Source organism: Cavia porcellus, unplaced genomic scaffold (assembly GCF_034190915.1).
Source record: "Cavia porcellus strain 051 isolate PalLab524CR breed Dunkin Hartley unplaced genomic scaffold, mCavPor4.1 scaffold_1, whole genome shotgun sequence".
Classification (NCBI taxonomy): Eukaryota; Metazoa; Chordata; class Mammalia; order Rodentia; family Caviidae; genus Cavia; species Cavia porcellus.
The window spans coordinates 47,471,419-47,494,733 of record NW_026947484.1 but is presented as its reverse complement, the minus strand read 5'-3'; the positions used below and the strand labels follow the sequence as shown (position 1 = coordinate 47,494,733).

The 23,315-nt window shown below is 37.1% G+C and overlaps 1 protein-coding gene across 1 annotated transcript; it reads right to left on the bottom strand.

Moving 5' to 3' along the window:
- Positions 1-595: 595 nt before the first annotated feature.
- Positions 596-22,801, bottom strand: Psmc6 (proteasome 26S subunit, ATPase 6). Its single transcript, XM_003471828.5, has 14 exons — positions 22,612-22,801; positions 21,602-21,681; positions 21,469-21,508; positions 21,211-21,263; positions 19,078-19,145; positions 18,277-18,391; positions 16,422-16,509; positions 13,720-13,781; positions 13,511-13,634; positions 13,086-13,147; positions 11,181-11,301; positions 10,971-11,051; positions 6,791-6,862; positions 596-2,059 (listed from the first exon to the last, which is right to left on the bottom strand). The coding sequence occupies exons 1-14, from the start codon at positions 22,736-22,738 to the stop codon at positions 1,941-1,943; spliced, it is 1,212 nt and encodes a 403-aa protein (XP_003471876.1). The 5' UTR covers positions 22,739-22,801; the 3' UTR covers positions 596-1,940.
- Positions 22,802-23,315: the final 514 nt, after the last annotated feature.

Here is a 23,315-nt window from a genome sequence, read left to right as displayed (position 1 = left end):
GGCGGGGCTACGGCAGGAGGGCGGGGCCGATCGTATGAAGGTCCTGGGAAAGGCAGTGGGCCTGCTGAACCAGACGCGGCTCAGACCTGTCTTTAGTGGGAAGCGAACAGGCAAACATCCTGCCTACCAGGAACTGCTAGCCAAAAGGAAAACCAGTATATCTTCTCAAAATTCTGCCCCACCTGGAGTGAATTTACAACCAAAAGCGTAATAAGTAGATACTTCATTTTAAATTCATTGGTATGCTGCAGGGAAAATGAAACACCTATCATCTTTAAAACAGGTAACTGAAATGGTGGGCTTCTAGGAGTGCTTGGGAATGCAACTTTTAGATTACCTAGAAAAGAAAATCTCAAGAATAGCAAATTTAAGTCATCGGAAGCGGAACTGATACTTTACTCAGAAAACTGTACATGATACTTTTAAGGTATCTCCCTTTGAGTTTATTCATATTTCAACATAATATACTTTTCGATACTTTTTAAAGTTTACAATCTGTATCACTGTTATTTCTCGAGGCTTAAGAAGATACTATTGGGCTTTTTTTAAACAGGTAAAATCAAGCTTAGAAATGAAAGAACCCATACGTATAAAATTTGTGCATCAGAGTATTTAATAAACCACCAGCAGCACAAAGGGGAAAAGGCAAGATTAACTAGATGCAAGGTACAGTGGATGCAAGTGAAAAGATCCCAAGCTTGTTTGACTTAGCCCTTCTCCCGGTTTTCACCTAGGGCACAAACAACCCACTTGGAACTGTTGGACTGAGTATTAGGTAACTGGCCCCAGTGCTCACATTCGCTACTGCTATGTAAACTGATGTCTTTTAAATATTGTAAATGGCAGAAAGGTGACTAGTAGGTTTATAACTTGAAGAATAATCATATAATTAACTAGGTCTTGTTTCATTGGTTCTTTAGGGTTTATGAAATACTTCAGTTTTTAACAGTACCTTCTAACAGTGGTTCAGTGATGATTCTCTTATGTAATTTGTTAAAACTTTTATCGCCACGTGAAATGAGAATTGTGTGTAGGTAACAGAACTTTTGAACATTTTAGGTATCATCATCCCTTACATCAGATACTCTTCACCTGTATCCATATATATTTATAGAATCCATGGGTGAGCTGGGAAATAACAAATCTCTTGAAATTACAGTACATATAAAATTGTGTTCTGGGAAGAAGGTTCTATAGATAACATTCTCAAAAGGGAACTACTATTAACAAAACCAAGTCATATGAATTAACTATGAAATATTTCCTTAAATAACAATCTTAAGTTGTAGATGTACGTGTACTTTTTCAGTTAATTATCAAGTGGCCTAGTCACAATAGATGAAGAGTGGATAAACACTTTCTGGAAGGAAAACCATATATATACACTTATGCATTTATGTTACATATAGTAAGATGATTTTTTTGTATTTCAAGTGTTGGTACTGTTTTAAAATAAAATTCAGAGACCTACTATCTAATTTCAACTTCATCTAAATTATCAAAATGAACAGTTTAATTATGGAAGAACCTTAAAAGAGGCAAATGTACTGTTAGAAAAGACAAGAATAGATGTAGCACTAAATCAAACAGGTTTTATTCAGTTTTAGGATGAGGAAAACAAATGATATAAAATAAGTCATAAGAAATGCTCTCATACTATCTCAAATGACTTTCAATGTTTTACAAAATGCTCACATTGCAAATATGAAAAGTTCAATACTCATAACTTCTGCTGCAATAATGCAACATTAACATACAAATTTTTTCTGTATCAATTTTAAAGTTGAATTACTGAATTACATACTAATTTTATGATGTTATTCACATACATTTTATTTGGTTTTAATGAGATCACTGCCAATACACACATTATTTTCCTTAACTTTATTTTTACATTAAGTCAGTGTCTGTCATGCAGCCGTCAAACACCTTATATTAAATTACACAGGTTTATAGTCCAATTTCGACTCTAGCTTCTTAGAATCAGCCACTTTTCTAACTGCTTTCATGAAGTCTTCCTGAACTACAAAATCATGATCAGCACGAATTGCAAACATACCTGTAGAGAATAAAATAACACAATTGCTATTTATTACATGTGAATTATATGTTCATTGTAAGAAAACTAAATAATAAAATTCTACAGAATAAATTGGAAAGAGCCTAGATTTTCTCTTCAGCCAGTATTTTTGATTTGTTAAAAACCACTATTTTTGTTCGGTTAACTTCCACAGTTATGGGAAGTATCATTTTCTAAATCAAAGGCAGGTGAGACAATTTATTATAACTGTTTTAAAAACTAGCTTGAAAAGCCCTTGTATCCAATAGTTCCTCTTAATAAAAACAAAAATCCAAAACGAACCTCAAACTATCAACAACACATACACATATTTTTGTTGTTGTTTCTTATTTTTTTGAGACAAGGTCTTGCTATGTGGTCCAGGATGGCCTTAAACTCACTATGTAGCCCCCCTGAACTCAGCAACTGTCCTGCCTCAGCTTCCTAAGAGCTGGGATTATAAGCATACTCCACCACACTCAGCCACTTACACACTTTAAATGGTAATTTCTTAATGTTACAGGCAGCAACTTCCTGCACAAAGTATATTTACAAATCAAAGCAAATCTCCCATTATTTTTGTATCTGCTGCTTGCTAAAAATCAAAGGCTTACAGAATAGAAAACTACAGAAACAATGGACTTTAACAAAAGAAAAAAATAAAAGCCATTACTAACCTACTAAAATCTATTTTACTTACACACAATATTTTATATGACTTATATTAAAGTATTACAACTCAATTTTCTCTTCCAAAATTTTGAAAGATTCTTTGTCAAACAGTATTTGCCAAGGAATGAAAGCTTTTTGGTTATTTTTAATATTAGTTACACCATGAGTATAAGTCCCAGATTTTAAGACCATCCTACTTTCATGATAAATTGAAGATGGAAAGATCACTGCTAATCACATGAATCATACTAAAATTTCCATTAAAGATTGTCTGGAATTGAATTTTTTTTTTTTTTGTCGTTTTCCTTTTTATCGGTACCCGGGATCGAACTCATAACTGCCTGCTTGCAAGGCAGGCACTTATGCCGCTGAGCTAAATCCCCAGCCCCCTGGAATTGAATTTTTAATTATATGTAATAAGGGGATTAGACTAGAAAATTACAAGAATTGTTTCTTGTTCTAGATTTTTTAAAGTAAGCACTCTGGAAAAAGTCATTCTATGTTGCTGTAGAAATCGAGTGAATGGAAATGACTGACTTTTTGTACTGAGGATCTAACTCATGTCTTGGTTACTGTAGTAACCAAGTAGTCTTTGGTTTTTTTGTTTGGTTGGTTTTTGTTTTGTACTAGGAATCAAACTCAGGACCTTGTGCTTGCCAGGCAGGCGCTATGCCATTGAGCTATATCCCTGGCTCTAACATTTTTTTGAATAGAAAGTTTCAAAACTTGTTTAGCAGGCTACAACTAAATAAAGTAAGTTATTTTTATAAATCTTTTTTTTTTTTTTTTTTGTCTTTTTCGTTTTTATTGGTACCAGGGATCGAACTCACGACTGCCTGCTTGCAAGGCAGGCGCTTATGCCACTGAGCTAAATCCCCAGCCCTATAAATCTTGATGACTATTTTTAAATAATAGTTTACTGACATACAAATGATACACATTCTATGAAGGAGGATGATGCCAAGAGTTAGATGAAAAAGGCAATCATCATAACTGAGTCAAATGTATTTTAGCTTAGAGAAAGAAGTAATGAAAAAGCCTAAAAGTCTAATAAAAAGAAAACCAAGGAAGCTGGGCATGGTGGTGTATAACTGTAATTCCAGCACTTGGGAGGCTGAGGCAGGAGAACTGCCACAAGTTCAAGGCCAACCTGAACTACATAGCAAGATCTTGTCTCAAAAAATAAACAAATAAAAAATAAAAAATCCAAGGAAGAATCCCTGTAACTCCAGATATGAATGTCCTACTCAGTTAAAAAAAAAAAAAAGCTAGTATTTTCATCCATACATAAATTATAGCTCTTAATTGAGGACAAGGTAAGATAAATTCTTTGAAATATGTAAATTGAAACCACAGTTACATACCACCTCATTTTACTCAATAAGAATGGCTATTATCAAAGACAGAAAAAAAGTGCTGTCCAAGGATGTGGACAAGAGGGGCATGTCCTATGTATACTGCAGCACTCCTCACAATCATCAAAAATAAAAAGAAGCTAAGTGTCTATCAGCTGATAAATGGATAAGGAAAATGGGATAGACACAATGGAATATTATTCAGCCATAAAAAGAATATCCTACTCTTTGCATCAACATAGATTGAAGTAGAGGTCATTACATTAAGTGAAATTAAGACAGGTACAGAAATATAAGTATTGGTGATCTCACTTAAACAGGGCATATAAAAAAAGCTGATGTCAGAGCAGGTGACAACACAGGGGGGCTGCCAGAGGGTGGCGAACAGAAGGCGTAGAGGGATGGGGAAAGGGCAGTAGTGGGTGCTGGCTACAGTTCTGGGCACGACTACACACCTAACAACTGCACACTGTACACTTCAAAAATCTAGTAAAAAGGATTCTGAATGTTTTAAATGTTGGAGGAGATAGATAGGTTTAGTCTAATCTAAACATTAAACAACAAATACATGTATCAAAATATCACATGGCACTCTATCAATATGAATAACTTTTATATTTAAAAAGTTTTAAAAACTTTCAAATGTGAAAAGGTATGTATCAAATTTGATAGCATCAGCCTTTAAGGTAACACAACTGCTTTTGTTTTGATTTCAATTTCTCCAAAGCAATCTTCTGATAATAATTTGGTCTGGCATAGATTTTGGAAAGGCTGTGTCATATATTAAGTAGTTCAAAGCATATGACAGTTTACCTCTTAATACAAGTTGGTATGAGCATGATTTACTATGATTCACATTGTCTAGACTGGCAGACCTCGGATCCAGATACTGAGTCACTGTGTACCCATGAACACCTTTCTACCTTCCTGAGCAGCATCTTTAAACACTGTCTGTTAAATGTATAAGGAATGTTATTATAATAAAGCTCAGCATGATATGGAAGACAAGCGGAAATCAAATAGTGTAACACTTAAGAAAATAGTTAACATACAGCCTATGAAGTTAATAATTATAAAACGGGGGCTGGGGATTTAGCTCAGCAGCATAAGCACCTGCCTTGCAAGCAGGCAGTCGTGAGTTTGATCCCTGGTACTGATAAAAACGAAAAAGACAAAAAAAAAATTATAAAACTACTATAGAAACTTATCTTTTAAATTTTAAGCTTTTGTATTGAGAACTAAAGCTACTGGTACCAGAAATATAAAGTGTCACAAAACCAGAGAAGATTGTATTTCTACTTTGTTTTGTTTTTTTGTCTTTTTGAAACAAGGTCTCCTTATGTAGTTCAGGCTGGCCTCCAATTCATAAGGATCTTCCTGCCTCAGCCTCCTATGTGCTAGGATTATAGGCATGCACCACCACGCCTACTGGCTTCTTTTTGTTTCTGAGACAGGGTTTTGGTTATGCAGTTCAGGCTGACCCTGAACTCACTCTGTAGTCCAGGCTTCCCTTGACTCCCTGCAATAATCCTGCCTCAGCCTCCTGAGTGGCTGGGATTACAGGCATGCACCATCACACCTGAATGAAAGTGGATTATATATATATTTGTCTTTTTCCTTTTTATTGGTACCGGGGACCGAACTCACAACTGCCTGCTTGCAAGGCAGGGCAGGTGCTTATGCCACTGAGCTAAACCTCCAGCCCCCAAAGTAGATTATATTTAAAATCTGCATTTTATATAAACCACATGATCAGTCTTTCAAAGCTTACTGCTCAGACTAGTATGCAAAAAACGTATTTTGCAGCAGATAGCTCTGGCCCATTCGAATTCTAGTCACGGTTCTATATACCCTCAAGACTTATTTCAGGGGACCAATATCCTATCACATGCTTGCTTTACACATTCTGTCAGCAGGAATCCAAAAGTGCAAGGGAATTAACATACCCCTCTTATGGTTTATATCTAAATGTCCCCTCAATGCCTCATGAACTCATAGGTGAGGCTCCTGGGAAATGGCTGGCTCATAGGTGTGTGACACTGGACTATTAGTGCGCTAACCAGATTAGTACATTGAGTAATTTAGCATAACTGTGGGTCATGGAATTGTGGGGAAGGCCCACACCAGTGTGGGTGACACCAACCAATAAGCTTACAGCCTGGATAGAATATAAAGGCAAAGAAAGGCAGGCAGGCTCAATGCTTCGCTGCCTCCTGCCTGCCCTTCCATGGACTGTTTCTTTTCTTGTGCTCTGTCCTGCAGCCAGTTGATTATGGACTGAAACCTCCACAAACTGAGCTAAAATAAACCTTTCTTCCTTTACTTTGTGGGTGTCAGGTACTGCTATGAGAAATTAAGACCACTCCCAAGGGCAAATCTTACCTAATGGGTCACAGGTGTTGGTAAATCAGTATTCTAGTCTCTCATCTTTCTGACAGCAATCCTTAAAGGCATTCTCCAAGGTCTGCTCCAAAATCAAGACACCCTTGCCTAAAGGAGCTAACTCAGTGTCTGTATACCCTTATATGTTAGCATTTCCTCTTTCATCTCACTTGTCCTTTCTCTGTTGCCTCCTGGAATCAATTCCCCCAAAAATATTACACTCAAAATTCTTGAAAGGCCCAGCCTCTGCTTTTAGGCAAACTCAAAACAATTTTAGTACATTTTAAAAATCAAAATCAGTAATAAAATTGTACATCTTTACCTGCTTCAGTACAAACATTTCTCAGGTCTGCTCCATTAAAGCCATCTGAAAGTTTCACAATTGCTTCATAATCTGTTTCAGAAAAAATACCTGAAGTTAGTTTAAAAAAAAAAAAAAAGATGCCTTTTCTTGATTTAAAATGACATGTAAAATGTAAGTGAAAGAGCTTACTTTGAATTTGATCAGCTATGCATAACGCAGTGCCTCACTCATGCTAGGCAAGCAAGCTGACAGATGCACACTCAGACCTCCTCAGCAGCTTTAAAATTGGGAGTAACCAAGGTCTGAAAGCGCAGTAACCTCTTTTTATACAATGAAACAACTATGCACATGTGAATTTCAGATACTTTCTATGACTTATTAACACTTTAATTTCAACTAACATCTAATTTCAAAACCATTTATAACAACAGAATTTAATCACAGAAGCCAAATGTAAAAGGTGTATCAAAAAGACAAAAAACCCACCAGATACCAGATGTAATTTTATCACATAGAATATTTAAGTACTACAGCTTTCCAAGTTTTAGTGTAAGTTTCAAGTACTGTAGTATCAGATCAAGCATTACAATAACAGGTGAAGTCATTCTCTACCTTGTTGCATGAAACACATCAATGAAGTGGTAAAGGTGTGGACTACCAGTCAATGGATAGAAAGAGATTAGTATGAGCTACTACCTTGTGAGTTAACTCTGGCAACATACTATCACACTATAAAGGGTAGGTCAATCTCTACTTGAAAGTATACAGATATTCATTAACCATTAAAAAGCTTTCTGAAAGCAGGGTTTCTAAGGCTAGCACAATATCTGGTATGTACCAACAGTTTAGTAGTTGTGACAGAAACCTATTATTTGATATGTTTTTGTTCAGACTAGACTTTCTTTATCATAGGAAAAAAGGAGATCAGAAACAATAATCATTTGTATTTGTAATCATTCTAGACCATTAACACAAGAAATTTTTGATACTGCTTTGTCAATTATACTAGATTCCTGTAGTAGGAGTCAGTGCACTTTTTATGTAGAGAGCAGAGAATAAATATTTTATATTTTGCAGTCTCTGTCTAAGTTACTCCACCCTGCTGTAGTAGTGGCAAAGCAGCCATAAACAACACATAAATGAAAGGCATGGTTGTATTACAGCAAAACTTTATGCCAGCTTGCTAGCTTCAATACTACTCCAGTCCCTCACTATTTGCAACTTCTTCTCTGTCCTCAAATATCTAACACTATTCCCTTTTTTACTCTGAATCTGCACGCTATTTATCTGGGAAAACAGAAGCATTCAGAAGATTTTCCCAAGGTGATAGAACTGCACCTGCGAACTTGTCAGCATCAGCACCTATATGCTCTGCCTTTTCTCCTTTATCGTAAGTGAAAAGTATGCTCAGATAGGGCCACCTCCTCTTTAAGCAAAATGCATTATCAGTTTCTCTGGTAAATCATTCCAAGAAGCATTAAAAAAAGGGAAAACTGTAAATTTCTCCAACCTAAAAAAATGCTCTATTTCCCTTCTAGCTACTACTCCACTCCTCCACACAACTCATTAAAAGAAATGTCTAAATTCAATGCCTCTCCTCCCCATCTCTGTGAAATTCGTTTTAGAAGGTTTTCATTCCCAACACTGCAATCAAATTACTTTCAACAGGGTCACCAAAGGTTCCACACTGAAACCCAAAGGTTTACTCTCAGAATTCTTTTATCTGACTGAATACCAGCATTTATAGGAAATCAGTCCCTCCTTTCATTTACCTTCCAGAACATCATCCTCTCCTGACTATTCCTACCTCTGTACCTGTGCCCTCAGACTTTTACAAGGTTTCTTCACGTCAACTTTTTTTTTTCAAACAGGGTCTTGTTGTGTAATTCAAGCTGGCCTTGAATTCACTATAGAGCCTAGGCTGGCCTTGAACTTGTGGCAGTCCTTTGCCTCAGCCTCCCAAGTGCCTCTCACACCTGGCACTTCATCTCAACTTCTTAATGTCATAACGACCTAAATTCAGTCTTCGACACTCTCTATTCTCTACCTTTATTTGCCTCTTCAGAAATAGCATCTAATTGCAAGACTTTAAAAACCGTATTTTAGGCTGAAATCATCTACATTTTTATCTGCAGAATACATTGCTTCAATGAACTCAGATGCTTAGAGAATTACTATTCAATATCTATTTGGAAATCTAATTGGCATCTCAAACTTAATGCATTCAAAACTAGGTTTCTTATTCTCCTACTTAAACTTGAACTTCACCACCTTTCAATGTTATCTTACTTATTTCCTTTGCAGTGCTGGGGATTAAGCTTGTGGCCTTTCACATGCTAGTCAAGCGCTCTATCATTGAGCTATAACCCCAGCCCAGTCTTTTCAATTTTATTTTATTTTATTTTAGCCTTTTGAGACTGGGTCTCTTTATGTAGTTCAGGCTGCTCATTTTGTAGCCCAGAGTGGTCTTGAACTTGCAATGATCCTCCTGCCTCAGCTTCCCGAGTGCTGGGATTACAGGAGTGTGTCACCATGCCTGCTATTCTTTTCAATTTTAATTAAAAGCAGCACCATCTTTTCTGCCATTTGGTCCAAACTTAAATTGTTTTTTTCTTCTTCTTCTCTTCAGCCCATGACTTCATATTCAGTTCATTACTAAGTTTTGTCTGTCACCTTTACTTTCAAAATATACCCAGAGTCTCATCATTTTAAAAGTCCTTCTCAATTACAAATCATTAAAATTGGTGGTAAAAAGATTTTGCACTACCTTTGACCATGGTTATTGAAAGAATCACCTGACACTCCTGCTTCTCTTTGTCCCTCTACAGTCTATTCTCAATGTGTTGCCAAAATAATGTTTCTTGAGTTCTGAAATACTCATGCATCAAGTGACATAATGCCTGGGATTTGATTTTTTTCAAAATATACATACTCAAAAATAAAACTAAATTTAAAAGGTAGGGAAAAATACAACTCACAAATTAATTTAAGCATTTATCACAATTACAAGGAAAGAAAACTTGATACACAAACCTTTTTGAGCACAGTATCCAAACTGGACAGTCTTCTTGGTTTTTGGTAGCAGTGGGGGTTGAACCCAGGGTCTCATGCATAGTAGGCAAGCTCTCTATCACTGAGGTAGACCCCTACCCTTTTTTATTTTTTGAGAAAAGGTCTAAGTCTCCCTGAACTTGCAACTCTCCTGCCTTCGCCACCCCAACAACTAGGATTACAGGTGTGCACTACCATCCCTGGCTGGGTACAGTCTTTAGAAAACAAACACTGAAGTTGATGGATGAATACGTAAGGGCTAGAAGTTCATTATACTTTTATTTTTGTCTTTTTCCTTTTTATCGGTACTGGGGATCGAACTCACAACTGCCTGCTTTACAAGGCAGGCGCTTATGCCGCTGAGCTAAATCCCCAGCCCCCATTATACTTTTATCTCTAATTTTATGTTCCTTTCTGTAATAAAAAGTTAAATAACAACAACAAAGAAAGTTGTATGTTTGTTCTGCTCAAAATCCTCCAATGGTGTCTATATTCTAAAAGCCAAAAAAGAAAAAACAAAAAGGAAAAGTTCTCACATGGTGACCTCCATAAGGCTCTCCACAGTCTGGACCCCATGACCTCTAAGACTTCAGCTGCCACTCCTAGGCCACTTACTCTGCCACAGATACGATGGCCTCTCAAATGTTCCAGGCACTCACCTGCATCACTGCCCTCCAATTTGCTGCTCCTCTTCCATGAAAGGGTCTTCCCCTCGCATGTATGTGTGTCTAATTCCTTCTCTGTTGCAAGCCATTGCTTAAAAGTCACCTTGGTAAGAACATTCCTGTGCCTCCTCACCCTCCACTGAATGTATACACACTCATGCTTATTCTTGATGTTTCCTATCCCTTTTTTCTTGTTTTTTTCTCTCTATACTATTTAATCACCATGATATGTGCTATCTATTTTACTTATTTTTATCAATCTTTTCTAACAAAAATGGAAGTCCTTCTAAGGCAGGAAATTGTTTCATTCATTGCTATATCTCTAGCACTTACAATTCATAGGATATAATACATGCTTGCTCAACAAATCTCTGATGAGTTTAAAGCCACAGTGTTTGCTAAATTGGTATTCTATCAATTTCTAATAGTAATTATGTTTCATTTGTTAAAATAAATGCATTCAAAACTGGTTACTTCCTTACCTATTTCGCCATGCTTTGTAATGGGGCCTGCATGGATTTTCAATATATCTAATCTTGCTTGTTCATTTGGTAAATCAATATCTGAAAATAAGAAATTACAAGGAATTATTTTATCGTAGTTTGTTGTTTTAAATAAAGTGGAGCTAAGGGGAAGTATAAAAAGAGAAAAGAACAAAATAACATAGATAGCAAATAAAAAGTTTAACTCACGTATTTTTCTATCTAATCTTCCTGGACGCAGCAACGCAGGATCCAGTGTATCTGGTCTGTTTGTAGCCATGATCATTTTAACTCTATGCAGAGTATCAAATCCATCCATCTGATTCAGTAACTAAGATTATTAAAAATCACAGATTTTATAAAATATTAACCACTTTAAACACATACTTTTTATATAGCTAATGCCAGCAAGGATGTTGCATATAACCATGAGACCTTCAGATGTTCATTTGATGAAATTTGGCTCTTTTTTTTAAGGATATACTTGGATCCTCAATGTTCTAAGACACTGTGCCTTTTTACAGCTATTTAGATTTAGTAGGCTTGAAAGTTTCCTTCCATCTGGTCAAGAATTATGAAACTAAACTATGTGAACCTGATTTCCCATATCAACAATCTCTTTATTTTTTTCCCCAATATTTAGAACAAACCCAAGGCCTTCATATTGAGGTACACCCCCAACTTTCAGGAGGCTGAGGAAGATTACAAATTTGAGCTCACCCTGGTCAGTTCAGTAACTCAGTGGGACCCTGTCTCAAAATAAAAAATAAGAAAGGGGCTGGGAGTAAGAATAAGAAAGGGGCTCAGTGTGAATGCCCTACATTCAATCTGTAGTACCACAAAAAAAGAAGAAAAAAAAATAGGCATATGGATAAAAAGGTTTTGCGACAAATCTGATAATCTTACTCATTGAATAATTTGACAGTACCCAGAAGTTCTGAAAATCAATAATTCCATTGTACAGAGAAATACTGAGATATCAAAAATACTTCTTTGGATTTCTGATGTTTTCGCCAATAAATTGAAAACTGTACTGCTTTTAACAAATGCTTTAAAATACACCTAGCCTGAAAATGTAGCTGACAACATTTTATCAGTTTCCTGAGAGGGAAAAAAATTAGTATTTATAGTTTTAAAATACCTCAATTTAGGGGCTGGGGATTTAGCTCAGTGGCACAAACACTTGCCTGGCAAGCGTGAGGACGAGTTCGATCCCTGGTACCAAAAACTAAAAAAAAAAATAAACACCTAAATTTAAATTTTTTAAGAGAATGTATCATTTGATTTGGCACTCAATTACCTATGATACTTCGTTGCTATTAGTGGGAGTGATCAAATCTATCTGGAGTCTTTCCATCATTTTCACAGAATTTGGAGTGGGAAAAGAAATTTTGGCAAAGGCTTTATGTTTGTTCTTCTGCTCCCTCATCTAGCCCCTTCAATTATTAAAACTATTATAAGTGTGTCTCAGGCTCAGCCATAGAACAAGCAAAGAATGATTTCTAGTACCAACTCTCATGTAATTTTTATTAGTTTATAGCCAAGTCTTAGTATGTCCACTACTTCATTAATAATCAGCATGAGGTAACATTTATAAACAAGTTTAAAGTACATTTTAACAATGGCTGATTTGCTCAGAAAACAGAAGAGTACAGATATATAAAATAACTTTTTCAGTGGCTATTTTCTATTTCTTGATATATAAAAACATAAAAATTATCCCTATTACTGAGATTGTATAATGTTTAATTTAGGCTAAACATACCGAAGTTCTCAAACATTTAACATTAACTTTATGGAGAAAACATTCAGAATCACTGCTTCTAGCTTTTGGAAGTAAACATGTGTAAGTCTTATCTGCAATCATCCCTCTATGCAATAATAGCACAACAAAACCCCTGCTCCTACCTACCTGCAACTTAGTACCCACAGATCGACCTCTCCTGTACCCTCCTCTCCCCAGGACTAGTCATTTTCTTATTCTGATACCGAAATGTGTTCATGTCTGTCAACAGTTCAAATATCACAGTTTATTTAAATTGTTGCATGTACTTTGACTTCCAAATACACTACGTTCTTCATTTAATAAACAATGGGCTCTTTACCAAATATTACCTCCATTAAAGTTCTCTGGATCTCTCTGTCAGCTGAAGTACCCTCAGAAAACCGGCGACCACCTAAAATAATAGATTTGCAAATTCATATGCATTATCAATCCTCCTTAACCACCATCTAAGAAATAGAATAGGAAAAATGTTTAGGGTTAAATATATAAAGATTAAGAGAAGAAAAATAAATGTAAAAATTATACTAACAAAGTGAAATTACTTTGGTGCGTTGTTTCTCATTTTGTCAACATCAAAGGTTATTTATTAAAACTGGTTAGCTTTCAAGTCTTTTAAAATACCATCCAATTCCGTGGGGTGTACTTATGTTATATAAGTCACAATTTTAGGATGGGGGGGTTGTCTAGAGTTTTAAAACATTTCCTCTAACACTTTCAAAAATTTAAAATGAATTTTAAAAGGTGTTACTCTTACCAATAGCATCGATTTCATCCATAAAAATGATGCATGGCTGATGGTCCCTTGCATAATTAAACATTTCTCTAATCAAACGGGCACTTTCACCAATGTACTTATCTACAATAGAACTAGATACAACCTAAATAAAGGAAAAATGTAATGATAAATATAAGGCATTTCAAATAAAACTGAATTGCAACAGCTACAAAAGAATCTTCCCCCACCTTTAAGAAATTGCAGTCCAGCTGGCTAGCAACAGCTCGTGCCAAGAGTGTTTTTCCTGTGCCTAGGAAGGAAAAAAATCCTGATTAGATGGAAACTAAAACAAATTTTCAAAAGTCTTTTAAGAATATAATCCTTTGGCTAGGACATTTTCCAAAATTAAAGCTAAATCCTCTAATAAATTGACATAATTGTGCCTATTTAAAATGTCACACTGACATATGTATGTATTGTGAAATGATTATATTCCCTCATATATTACTTTGTAGAAAGAACATTTAAAGTACCTTAGTCATTTTAAAAAATCACTACATTAATTTTAAAAAATGGTAGAGCACTTTGCCTATCATGTACAAGGCTCCAGATTCGAGCCCCAGCAACAACAACAAAAAAACACTCCACACATGTCTAACTACAGTATAGTCACCATGTTGGCCATCGCTAGAACTTACTCTTCCTAACTGAACTTTGTACCTGTTATGCAACATTTCCTAACTCTGTTTGCCACCCCCTACTGCCCACCAAATCCACCTCAGCCGCTGGTCACCGTTCAACTCTGCTTGTGTGAATTCAACTTAAAGATCCCACAAGTGACATCACGTGGGTCTTTTTTTCCTAGTTTATTTCATTTAGTACTCTAGATTCATTTGTCACACATGACAGATTTTCCTTCTCTTTTAAGATTAAACAGAATTCCCTCATGAATATAACCCAAATTTTCTGTATCCGTGCATCAGCTGATGCGCATTGGGCTGTTTTTCCATGTCTTGGTACTGTGAGAAGCGCCTCAGTGAGCACGGGAGAGCAGCTATGCCAACACACCGACTTCGTTCCTTTGAATGTGTACTCGGAAGGCTGCCAGACCACAGGCTGACTGTTTTTACTCTCCTGAGGACCCTCCATATCATTTTGGTTGCACAAATTTACACTGCTATCAAAAGTGTACAAGGATTCCCTTTATTCCGCATCCTTGCCAATACCTATTATGGTTCATCTTGAAAACAGCCATTCTTATACGGAACTTTAGAAATACATCAAATCCTGCTTACAATATGGACTATCATAATGTAGCAGAACCCCACCCGCACCTCAGGCAGTATACTTCAGTTTGGTAGTTGCCCAGGTGACAGTTCCTGTTCCAGTTCTGGTTGCTCCTGTCTCTTAGAAATGGCTGGTCACTGTGATGCACAGTGGGTCACTGTGATGCACATTGTATAAACCAATTCTCAACTGGCAAGCCATTCTGCCTATATAGTTCCTGCCTGCTTATCTTATAACAGGCCCTAGAACACCAGAGATCAGAGCCTGATATTGATGCTGATGGGCAATGATCCCAATCAGCGGATGAGTGCCCACTGATGATAAATAAATCTTATCTCCAAATCTTGGGTGTCACTTCAGTGTTTCTGCTTGCCACTGCAATAAAGATTTCTGTTACATTAAAATACATTGGCTTATTTTGCATGTTGAATGGACTTTTAATCTCTACCTACTTTAACATTAAACATTGGAAATTACTGGTTCCGAGAATTATGCAATTATGCCAGATGTTGACATTTTTCAGAAATACAATATTAAAAACTACATCTGATACTGCCCATAAAAGTTTTTAACATATTAGAAAGCTGTCAAACTTATAGTACCAACTTTTTAAAATTTCAATTTCACTTGAATGCACAAATCTTATCACTAGCAAGACATGATATCAGCATTTTTCTCCTGCCCTTTTCCTTCTCCCCTCCCTTCCCTTTTTCTTCCTTCAGTGCTGAGGATCAAACCAAAAGCCTTATGCAGGCCTAACAAACCTTCTAACACTGAGCTGTCCCCCCAACCCTTTAGCGATTTTCTTTACCATGACAAAGCTCACTCTGATCATTTTAGAAAAAAAAAATGTCCCAGATAATAACCCATCACTAACAGCTAATCAGCAAACCACTACAAAAGACCCCAGACTGTAAACTGTCCTTTCAAATAAAAATGGTAGTTCAAGAAAAGCAGCTTACTTGGGTGACAACTCTACAAGTGCTTTTCCTAAAAACAATTATCTTCTGCAGTACACAGCACAACTTCATGTATTTTTTCCATTTCAACATATACAATGTAATACATGATTTAAGGACGTAGATTTAATAAAATTAATTTTCACTGCTTTGCAAAAATATTCTAGTGATGGGCTGAGGATTTAGCTCAGTGGTATAAGCACCTGCTTGGCAAGCTCAAGGTCATGAGTCCAATCCCCGACATACATACACACATAAAAAAAAATTAGAGGAACTGCCAATCTTTTATATTGTAAGGATGTGTGTGGCCTCAGAAACATGACATTGGCACTTCATGACACACTGACCAGTGAGTCATGTTATGGGGCCCAAGCAACTTTAACTATGTTGCTTTTGCACCATCAGGATAGATGTCAACACTGTGAAGGAGCCAAATAATATCTTAGTATCCTGAAGTAATTTTGAACTTGCAAATCCCATGAAAGTATTTCAGTGAGGCCCACAACTGTGAAGCACACTTTGGAAATACTGCACTGGAATCCCATAGCCTGCTAACTGTGAGACCAAATGGACTAAGAGTGCCTGAGCAAGCAGTAGCCACACATCTTAACCCATTCTCAATCAGAAGGCAGTGCTCACATCAAATTTCTTACTCTGTAAAATTCTTTCATGTATTGGTGGGCTAAAAATAATTCAATACCAACCTGGTGGTCCATATAACAAACAGCCTTTTGGAGGTATTATTCCCACACGCTGGAATAATTCTGGGTTTGTGAGTGGTAATTCTATTACCTAGAAAAGAAGTTGTATGCTTCGTAAAGTTAGTAAAGATTTTTATATATTTGCAAATATTGTCAGTCTGATAATAGCATAGGCACACACAGAAGTCAAAAGAAATCTAGGCTTCTATACTATGTAAAAACATTTATATTACAGGTTTTCCTTCAAGCAGATTTACAAGCTATCAAAATCTAAAAATTTTAAATGGTTACTTTAATCAACCATATGCTAGATTATAAATAGGTGTATAATGTGCCAAAACATATTTAAAATGTACAGCTAAAATCAATGCATTGATTGAATTATATCTCAATGAAAAATTACAAAAAAAAAATCATTGAAGAAAAAAGTGGAGTGACAGCCCTCCAATCTCAGAATAAGAAATGTTCCCAGGATCCCACTAGTTTTCATGTGGTAATACAATACAGATAATCATAAAATGGGGAATGGATTTGGTGAGTTATAATCATCAGTAAGCAAAAAGACATATAAAAGTTACACTGATTGTGCCACGGCAGTTTTACCCAGAACAATATGCTTTACCCAAGACAGATTCATGAAAAGAATGGAAAAATTGAGGCTTTGACAATCCAAATTACTTTCAGTATCAGTAACTTGAAAGAACACCTGCTGAATAGCTGTGTCTGTAAGATGGACCAGAAGAAGGCAAAGTGTGGACACTCAGTAGTGTCTGCAGTGGAAAAGTCTGTGTGCCTGTGATTCTTTCTGCTCTGTGCTGAAGAAGTGAGGCAGTGAGTCATGGCAGAAGGCAAGCTTCCAGTGTGGTGAAACACTTTACCTGTACACGGTTGCCCTTTCATGAGCTGAAAGTGACACCAGGCTTTTATTTACACGTAAGTAAATAAATGCTTCCTTGGGTATGGGCAAAGAAAATTTTGGTCTCACACTCCTTGGAATGCTTGTTTAAATAATTTCTATACTCTACCCCCATCTACTTCATCACAATTTCTTTACTCAAAGACCCATATCAATTTGAGGGGCTTCCTCTTTTTTGAAATAGGGTCTTACGGTGCACTTCAGGCCAGCCTGGACTCACTATGTAGCCCAGGCTAGGCTCAAACTTTTGGTGATCCTGCCTCAGCCTCCCAAGTGCTGGAATTACAGGCACGTGGCACCACTCCTGGCATGTTTTTTGAATTTAACTTTATTTCCATTTTCACTAACACCTAAATATTTTCACCTTATATTAGGCCAAACCAATAGACAATGCAATTTGCATTACAGATTATTCTTAAGAAGTTATCTGTGCCATAATACAGGTAACCCTAGATTGATTTTTCACCAGAGCTGAGATTTGTCACCCCTGCAGTCAATATTTCCCTGAATGGCAGCAAACAGCCTTATGAAAATAAAATACTTAAGGCACAGTCTATTGTAAGAATGAGAAGCTAACACTGAATTTTTGAGAAAACTACGTAACACCGAACATGTGCTCCGCCCCAAACACACTATAGTAGACAATTAAAACCACAGATGGCAACATCGGATCATAGCAATTATTCTTAGCTTTCCTCCACCGTCTTTACCACAAAAAAATTTTCCCAACATCAAATTTGTTAGTTGCCAAACTAACAACAGTAATTTTCATAGCTAGAACTTCAGTGCTGTTCATCTGTCAGCATGAATATTATACGCCTATACTGTATTTAGTAACTATTTGGAAGAAAGAGTAATTTTTCATAATGCAAATCCCTTCAAGCATCTTAAAACCAGGAATTATTGTTACAGAAGTCAGTGATCAAAGCATATGGTACCAACCTCTCTCAGTTCTCGAATCTGTTCTGACAGCCCTCCAATCTCTGAGTAAGAAACATTCCCAGGGTCCTCATGAGACATGTTGTAAACCAATGGATCCACCTCTCTCGGCAAGTATCTAGAATGAAAAGGTATGTATTTGTTGCAAAAGGTATATTTCCTCTCAGGTTACAAATACAGTACAAAGGTCTACACAAGCAGCCTTATGTGATTTTATATGGATGTTGAATTAAAAATTAGTGAAAGAAGCCTAGGGATGATAGTGCATGCCTATGACCCCCAGCTCTCAGGAAGCTGACGCAGCAAGATTGCTGTGAGTAGGGGCTGGGGATGTAGCTCAGCGGCATAAGCGCCTGTCTTGCAAGCAGGCAGTCGTGAGTTCAACCCCAGTACTGATAAAAAGGAAAAAGACCAAAAAAAAAAAGATTGTTATGAGTTCAAGACCAGGCTGGGCTACCTATTGTCAATAATAGTCTGCACTACAAAGCAAGACTCTATCTCAAAATACCAAACAAAACAATTACTAGCTTATAAGAAAATATAAACATCAAATAAATTTTTAATAATGCAGTATTTAAAAAACTTGGTGAAAGGGCTGGGGATTTAGCTCAGCAGCACAAGCGCCTGCCTTGCAAGTAGGCAGTCATGAGTTCGATCCCTGGTACCGATAAAAAAGGAAAAAGACCAAAAAAAAAAAAACTTAGTGAAAGGTTGTGTCAATATTCAATGATTTCAAGAAGCACAGACTTTGGATCCAATCTTTCCTCTGTGAAAATAAAACGCAACTTTTAAAAAGAAACTTACCTCATGATAGTTAGTGTAGTCATATCCAAAGCAACTCTTGTTCCTGGCTTCAGCTTGCTTTTGTCAAGCTAGTTTTTTTGGAGAAAAAAAAAGGTATTATACATAGATATTTAAAGGAAACTAATACTCTAACAGCTTAATATTCTGGAGTCAAAATTCTTTTTTTTTTTTTAACCAATATGAACAAACACAAATATCAGAGTACAAGCACCATGCCACTAGGAAAGCTTATAAAAATAATCATTTAAAGTTATTTCCATCTCCTATTTGTATCAATCATCATAGGAAAGTGATGGGAATTAGTACCAAAGCATGTATAGAAAAGAGCCGTTAATAAGCATTTTGGGGGAAGGAAAGGAGACATTTTAAAGACACCTTTAGATTTTGAAAAGTATAACTTTTGGGAAAAAGAAATATGCTACATAATCATAAGAGATAGGGGGAAATGCACTTTGTTTTCTCATAAGTGATTTTTATTAACATGCTAAAGAATGAAAAAAACAAAAACCAAAGCCAGAAAGAAGCCTAGGCCCCATAACCTACCAACCATCATTCATGCTTCTGCTACATGCCAGACCTTATGCTAAGCACTTCATGTATTAGACTGCAACAAACTACACAATTTACTGTGTATCTAACTAGGTACAGTAATTCACATGGTTAAAACTGGCTGGACTCTAATAAATCCACTTATATTCAAGATGTTACTCTTCAGAAATAAAGTTACTTTTTGATAGTTTAGAAAACTGTTTTAAGGCTGGGGATTTAGCTCAGCGGCATAAGCGCCTGCCTTGTAAGCAGGCAGTCGTGAGTTTGATCCCTGGTACAGATAAAAATGAAAAAGACCAAAAAAAAAAAAAAGAAAAAGAAAAAGAAGAAGAAAACTGTTTGCCGAGCAGGGGTGGTGGCTCACACCCAGCACTCGGGAGGCTGAGGTGGGAGGATGGTTGCAAGTTCAAGACCAGCCTGGGCTACAAAGTGAGCTCAAGGCCAGCCTGAATTGCATAGTGAGACCCCATCTCAAAAAGGACAAACAAAAAAACAACAACAAAAAAAACTGTTTGCCAATACATTTTCAGAATCATATAAATTATTGACCACTTTTTAGAGGATTTTCCCAAAAAGCTGCAAATTTAGGAAACAATATCAATTAAAATGAAGATATGCAAAAACACTAGCTTTAATATAACAGATTTAATATGCAAAAACACTAGCTTTAATATACTAGAAAAATGAAATACAGACTTTACATTTCTAGTATTTCCCAATTTCCAAATATTCTCTTATCATTATACAGTCACAAAATATTTCAGAAATGCCAATTTTTGGCATCTAGAGGGTTATGAAAATTTTTTTCACACTAGGAGTCTCATATTTCACTTTGAAAATGTCACCTACATTTATGCCAGGCAAAATCCTAAGTTTGATTTAGTTTAAATTCTATCCCACAGTCATGTTGTATCAGTCTTTTAAAACCTGAATCTGCCATAAGAAATATTCAGAGCAAGCTCTACCAGCGAATTTACATGAATGCTCTACTTCAGGACATTTATAAAGGACAAAAGTATACTTAAATTGATAATATTAAGCCAATGGAGGCAAACCGATGGCATGGGTGTCACAGCTGGCTGTCTGCTATCAATGAAAGCTTTAAAAGGTTTGCCATTACTGGGTACTTGCTGGCATTTTTTCAAATAACTGTAATGTAAAATTTAGAATTCTTTCAATTGTCTTGTTCTAATCTAAATAACCTCATACAAAATTAACTTGGGCCACAGTAGAATTCTTAACAGTTTCAAAGGTTTACATGTAAACTATGGGTATCTAATAGAGTCTAATACTTTTTAAGTACTCTTCAAAAAAGACATTAAAATAGAATGATCTATTTTCATTTGTAAACTTCTTTAATTTGGAAGTACACAGAACTGGCTGAGGCAATGTGATACAGCAGAAAATAGGAAGAAGTCAAAGCCTATGATTTGAATTCTGGCTTTGTTAATAATTAAGTCTGTACAAACAAGTCATCACTGAAAGAGGCATAATGCTTGACCCGCTTACCTCAAGAATTAGAAATAATAGCTGATATAAAAGCACTTATCAATTGTAAAGCACTATACTAATGTCAAGCATTACCTGTCGACGACAACCCACAACATATCTTGGTCCATTCGTAGCTTTAACAATGACTAGAAGAAAACAAAAGAATAAATTGAAAAATAGTATCAACATAGCCACATCAATGGAAGGATTATTTTTATTTCTGCCCCCAAGGAGAGTTAAAATACATTTTATGCAAAAATACCATCTCCCTACATTACTGTCATTAAAATAAGCATTTCAAAAACTGGGGAGCTGGCTGTTTTTTACTAGCTAATAAGCTGATACACTTACATTTTTCTTCAGTTAATTGTTTAAGCACTTCACCCACAATCTAAGAAAGAAAGAAAGAGCATTATGTGTTGCTAATGGCTAAAATACAAAGCAAATTGCCATCACCCTCTACAGCCCAAACTTTAGTACCTACCTGCCCAACACTTTGCAGGGCCTTCAGATCATTTTCAGACTTTTCATACTGCTTGGTAAGTTCTTTTAATTGTTCCCTTACTGAAATAATATAATTTGGACATTTTAAGTTACACAATGATCTTAGCACATTTAAGTCTCCCAATCTTACTTATGTCTACTTTATGTAAATTTCACATCTACAACATTAAAAGGCGCCATTAAGAAAAAGAGAAAGCATTATATTTTTTGATGGGCAATGTTTATTTAACAGGTTTCAAGTTACATTCTTAACAGATACTGACATCCTGACACAGGACTGTGGACTACAAATCCAAATGGCAATCAAATCCTTGATCACCTCACCTACCCGCCTACACTACTCCCTCTTTTTCTACCCTAAATAAAGTCGACAATGCAGTTCTTCCCGGAATCAAATGGTTACGGTCTTCTTTCATTTAATTAAACCATTCAGGCTTTTCAAGAGGAAAGCGCTATGAATAAAAAACATAAGCGCTCGGCGTGTAAAGAAAACTCAGATGCCTGACACAGCAGCACATCACAAACCTTGAGAAGGATGGCAGGTGTTACTCATGACCTCTGGCCCTCTTCCCCCTCAAGCAGCAAGTCCGGCTTTCACCTCCAGCAACAGGCCGCCCCCCGAGGTCTCACCCCTGGCTGCAGCCTCCCTGACTCGGGCGTCCTCCCTGCACCGGGCACCCGTACCCGGCCTCCGCTCACCCCAACCTGGGAAATGCGCCTAGCCCACCTCATCTCCACTTCTGGGGTCCTTTTCCACCTTTACGTCAGAACCGTGCATGTTCTCTCCGTCACCGGTACCGGCCTGGGCCATCTCCACGCCCGGAGGGGCGCAGCTCCCGAGCTCAGGGCGGGATGACAAAGCGACTTGTCCCCGGATCGAGGCCTTCCCATCCCCAGGGCTCGGCTGCCGGGCTCAGCTGAAGCCTTTGTTTTGTCAGAGGCAGAAGCGAGCCCAACGAGGAGATTATATGGAAAGAACGGTGCACTCACACTCCTTCAGACGGCCGTCGATCTCCTTGTGCTCCAGCAGCTTCTTGCGGTAGTCCTGAAGCGCCTTATCTCTAGGGTCCGCCATGATGAGAAGCCGTCGCTCATAGGGGATGCCGGGAATGGCCATGGCCGCCTGGGCGGGGAAAGGGGCGGGGCGAGGCAGGGGAAAGCCGGCCTAAAGGGGCGGACTCACGGCCTGCTCCACCTCCTTCCGCTGGGCCCGCCTCCCTACTCGGGTTCTCCTAACTCTATGTCTCAATTCACCTAGAGCGCCAGAGTGTAACAAAAGGAAGCCTCCTCGTACACTGCCCCCTGCTGGCCCATCTGGGTAAATCAGGGTGCTGTTAGCGAGAGACCTAAGTGTCGCTTTCATGGAAACACCAAAGGCTCTGTAATAGATTTGAGAAAGGAGAGGAGCAGGGAATGTTGTAATACCTCTAACAGGTCCCATGGCTTATGGGTGTAACACAGATGGCATTTTGGTATAACACCTGCAGGTACAGAGGAAGGAGGCCGTTTCAGCCAATAAATGAGGTAGGGATTTGCTTGTGGGAGAAGTAAGAATAATCATTTCAAAAAGTAATAAATACTATCATGGGAATAAAACATAGTGCTATTATAGACGAGTGTGGAGAATTAACTTAGAGCAGGTATCTGAGATGGAAAGGCGCCAGCCATGCAACAAACTAGAGGAAGATGCTCTG

Excerpts from the sequence above, each read along its gene's own strand:
- Psmc6 (XM_003471828.5), bottom strand. The coding sequence starts at position 22,738 with ATGGCCATTCCCGGCATCCCCTATGAGCGACGGCTTCTCATCATGGCG. Across the intron at positions 18,392-19,077 it reads ACTACACTAACTATCATGAG|ATACTTGCCGAGAGAGGTGG; the intron begins GTAAGTTTCTTT and ends TTTTCATTCTAG. Across the intron at positions 2,060-6,790 it reads AAATGTTTGTACTGAAGCAG|GTATGTTTGCAATTCGTGCT; the intron begins GTAAAGATGTAC and ends TATTCTCTACAG.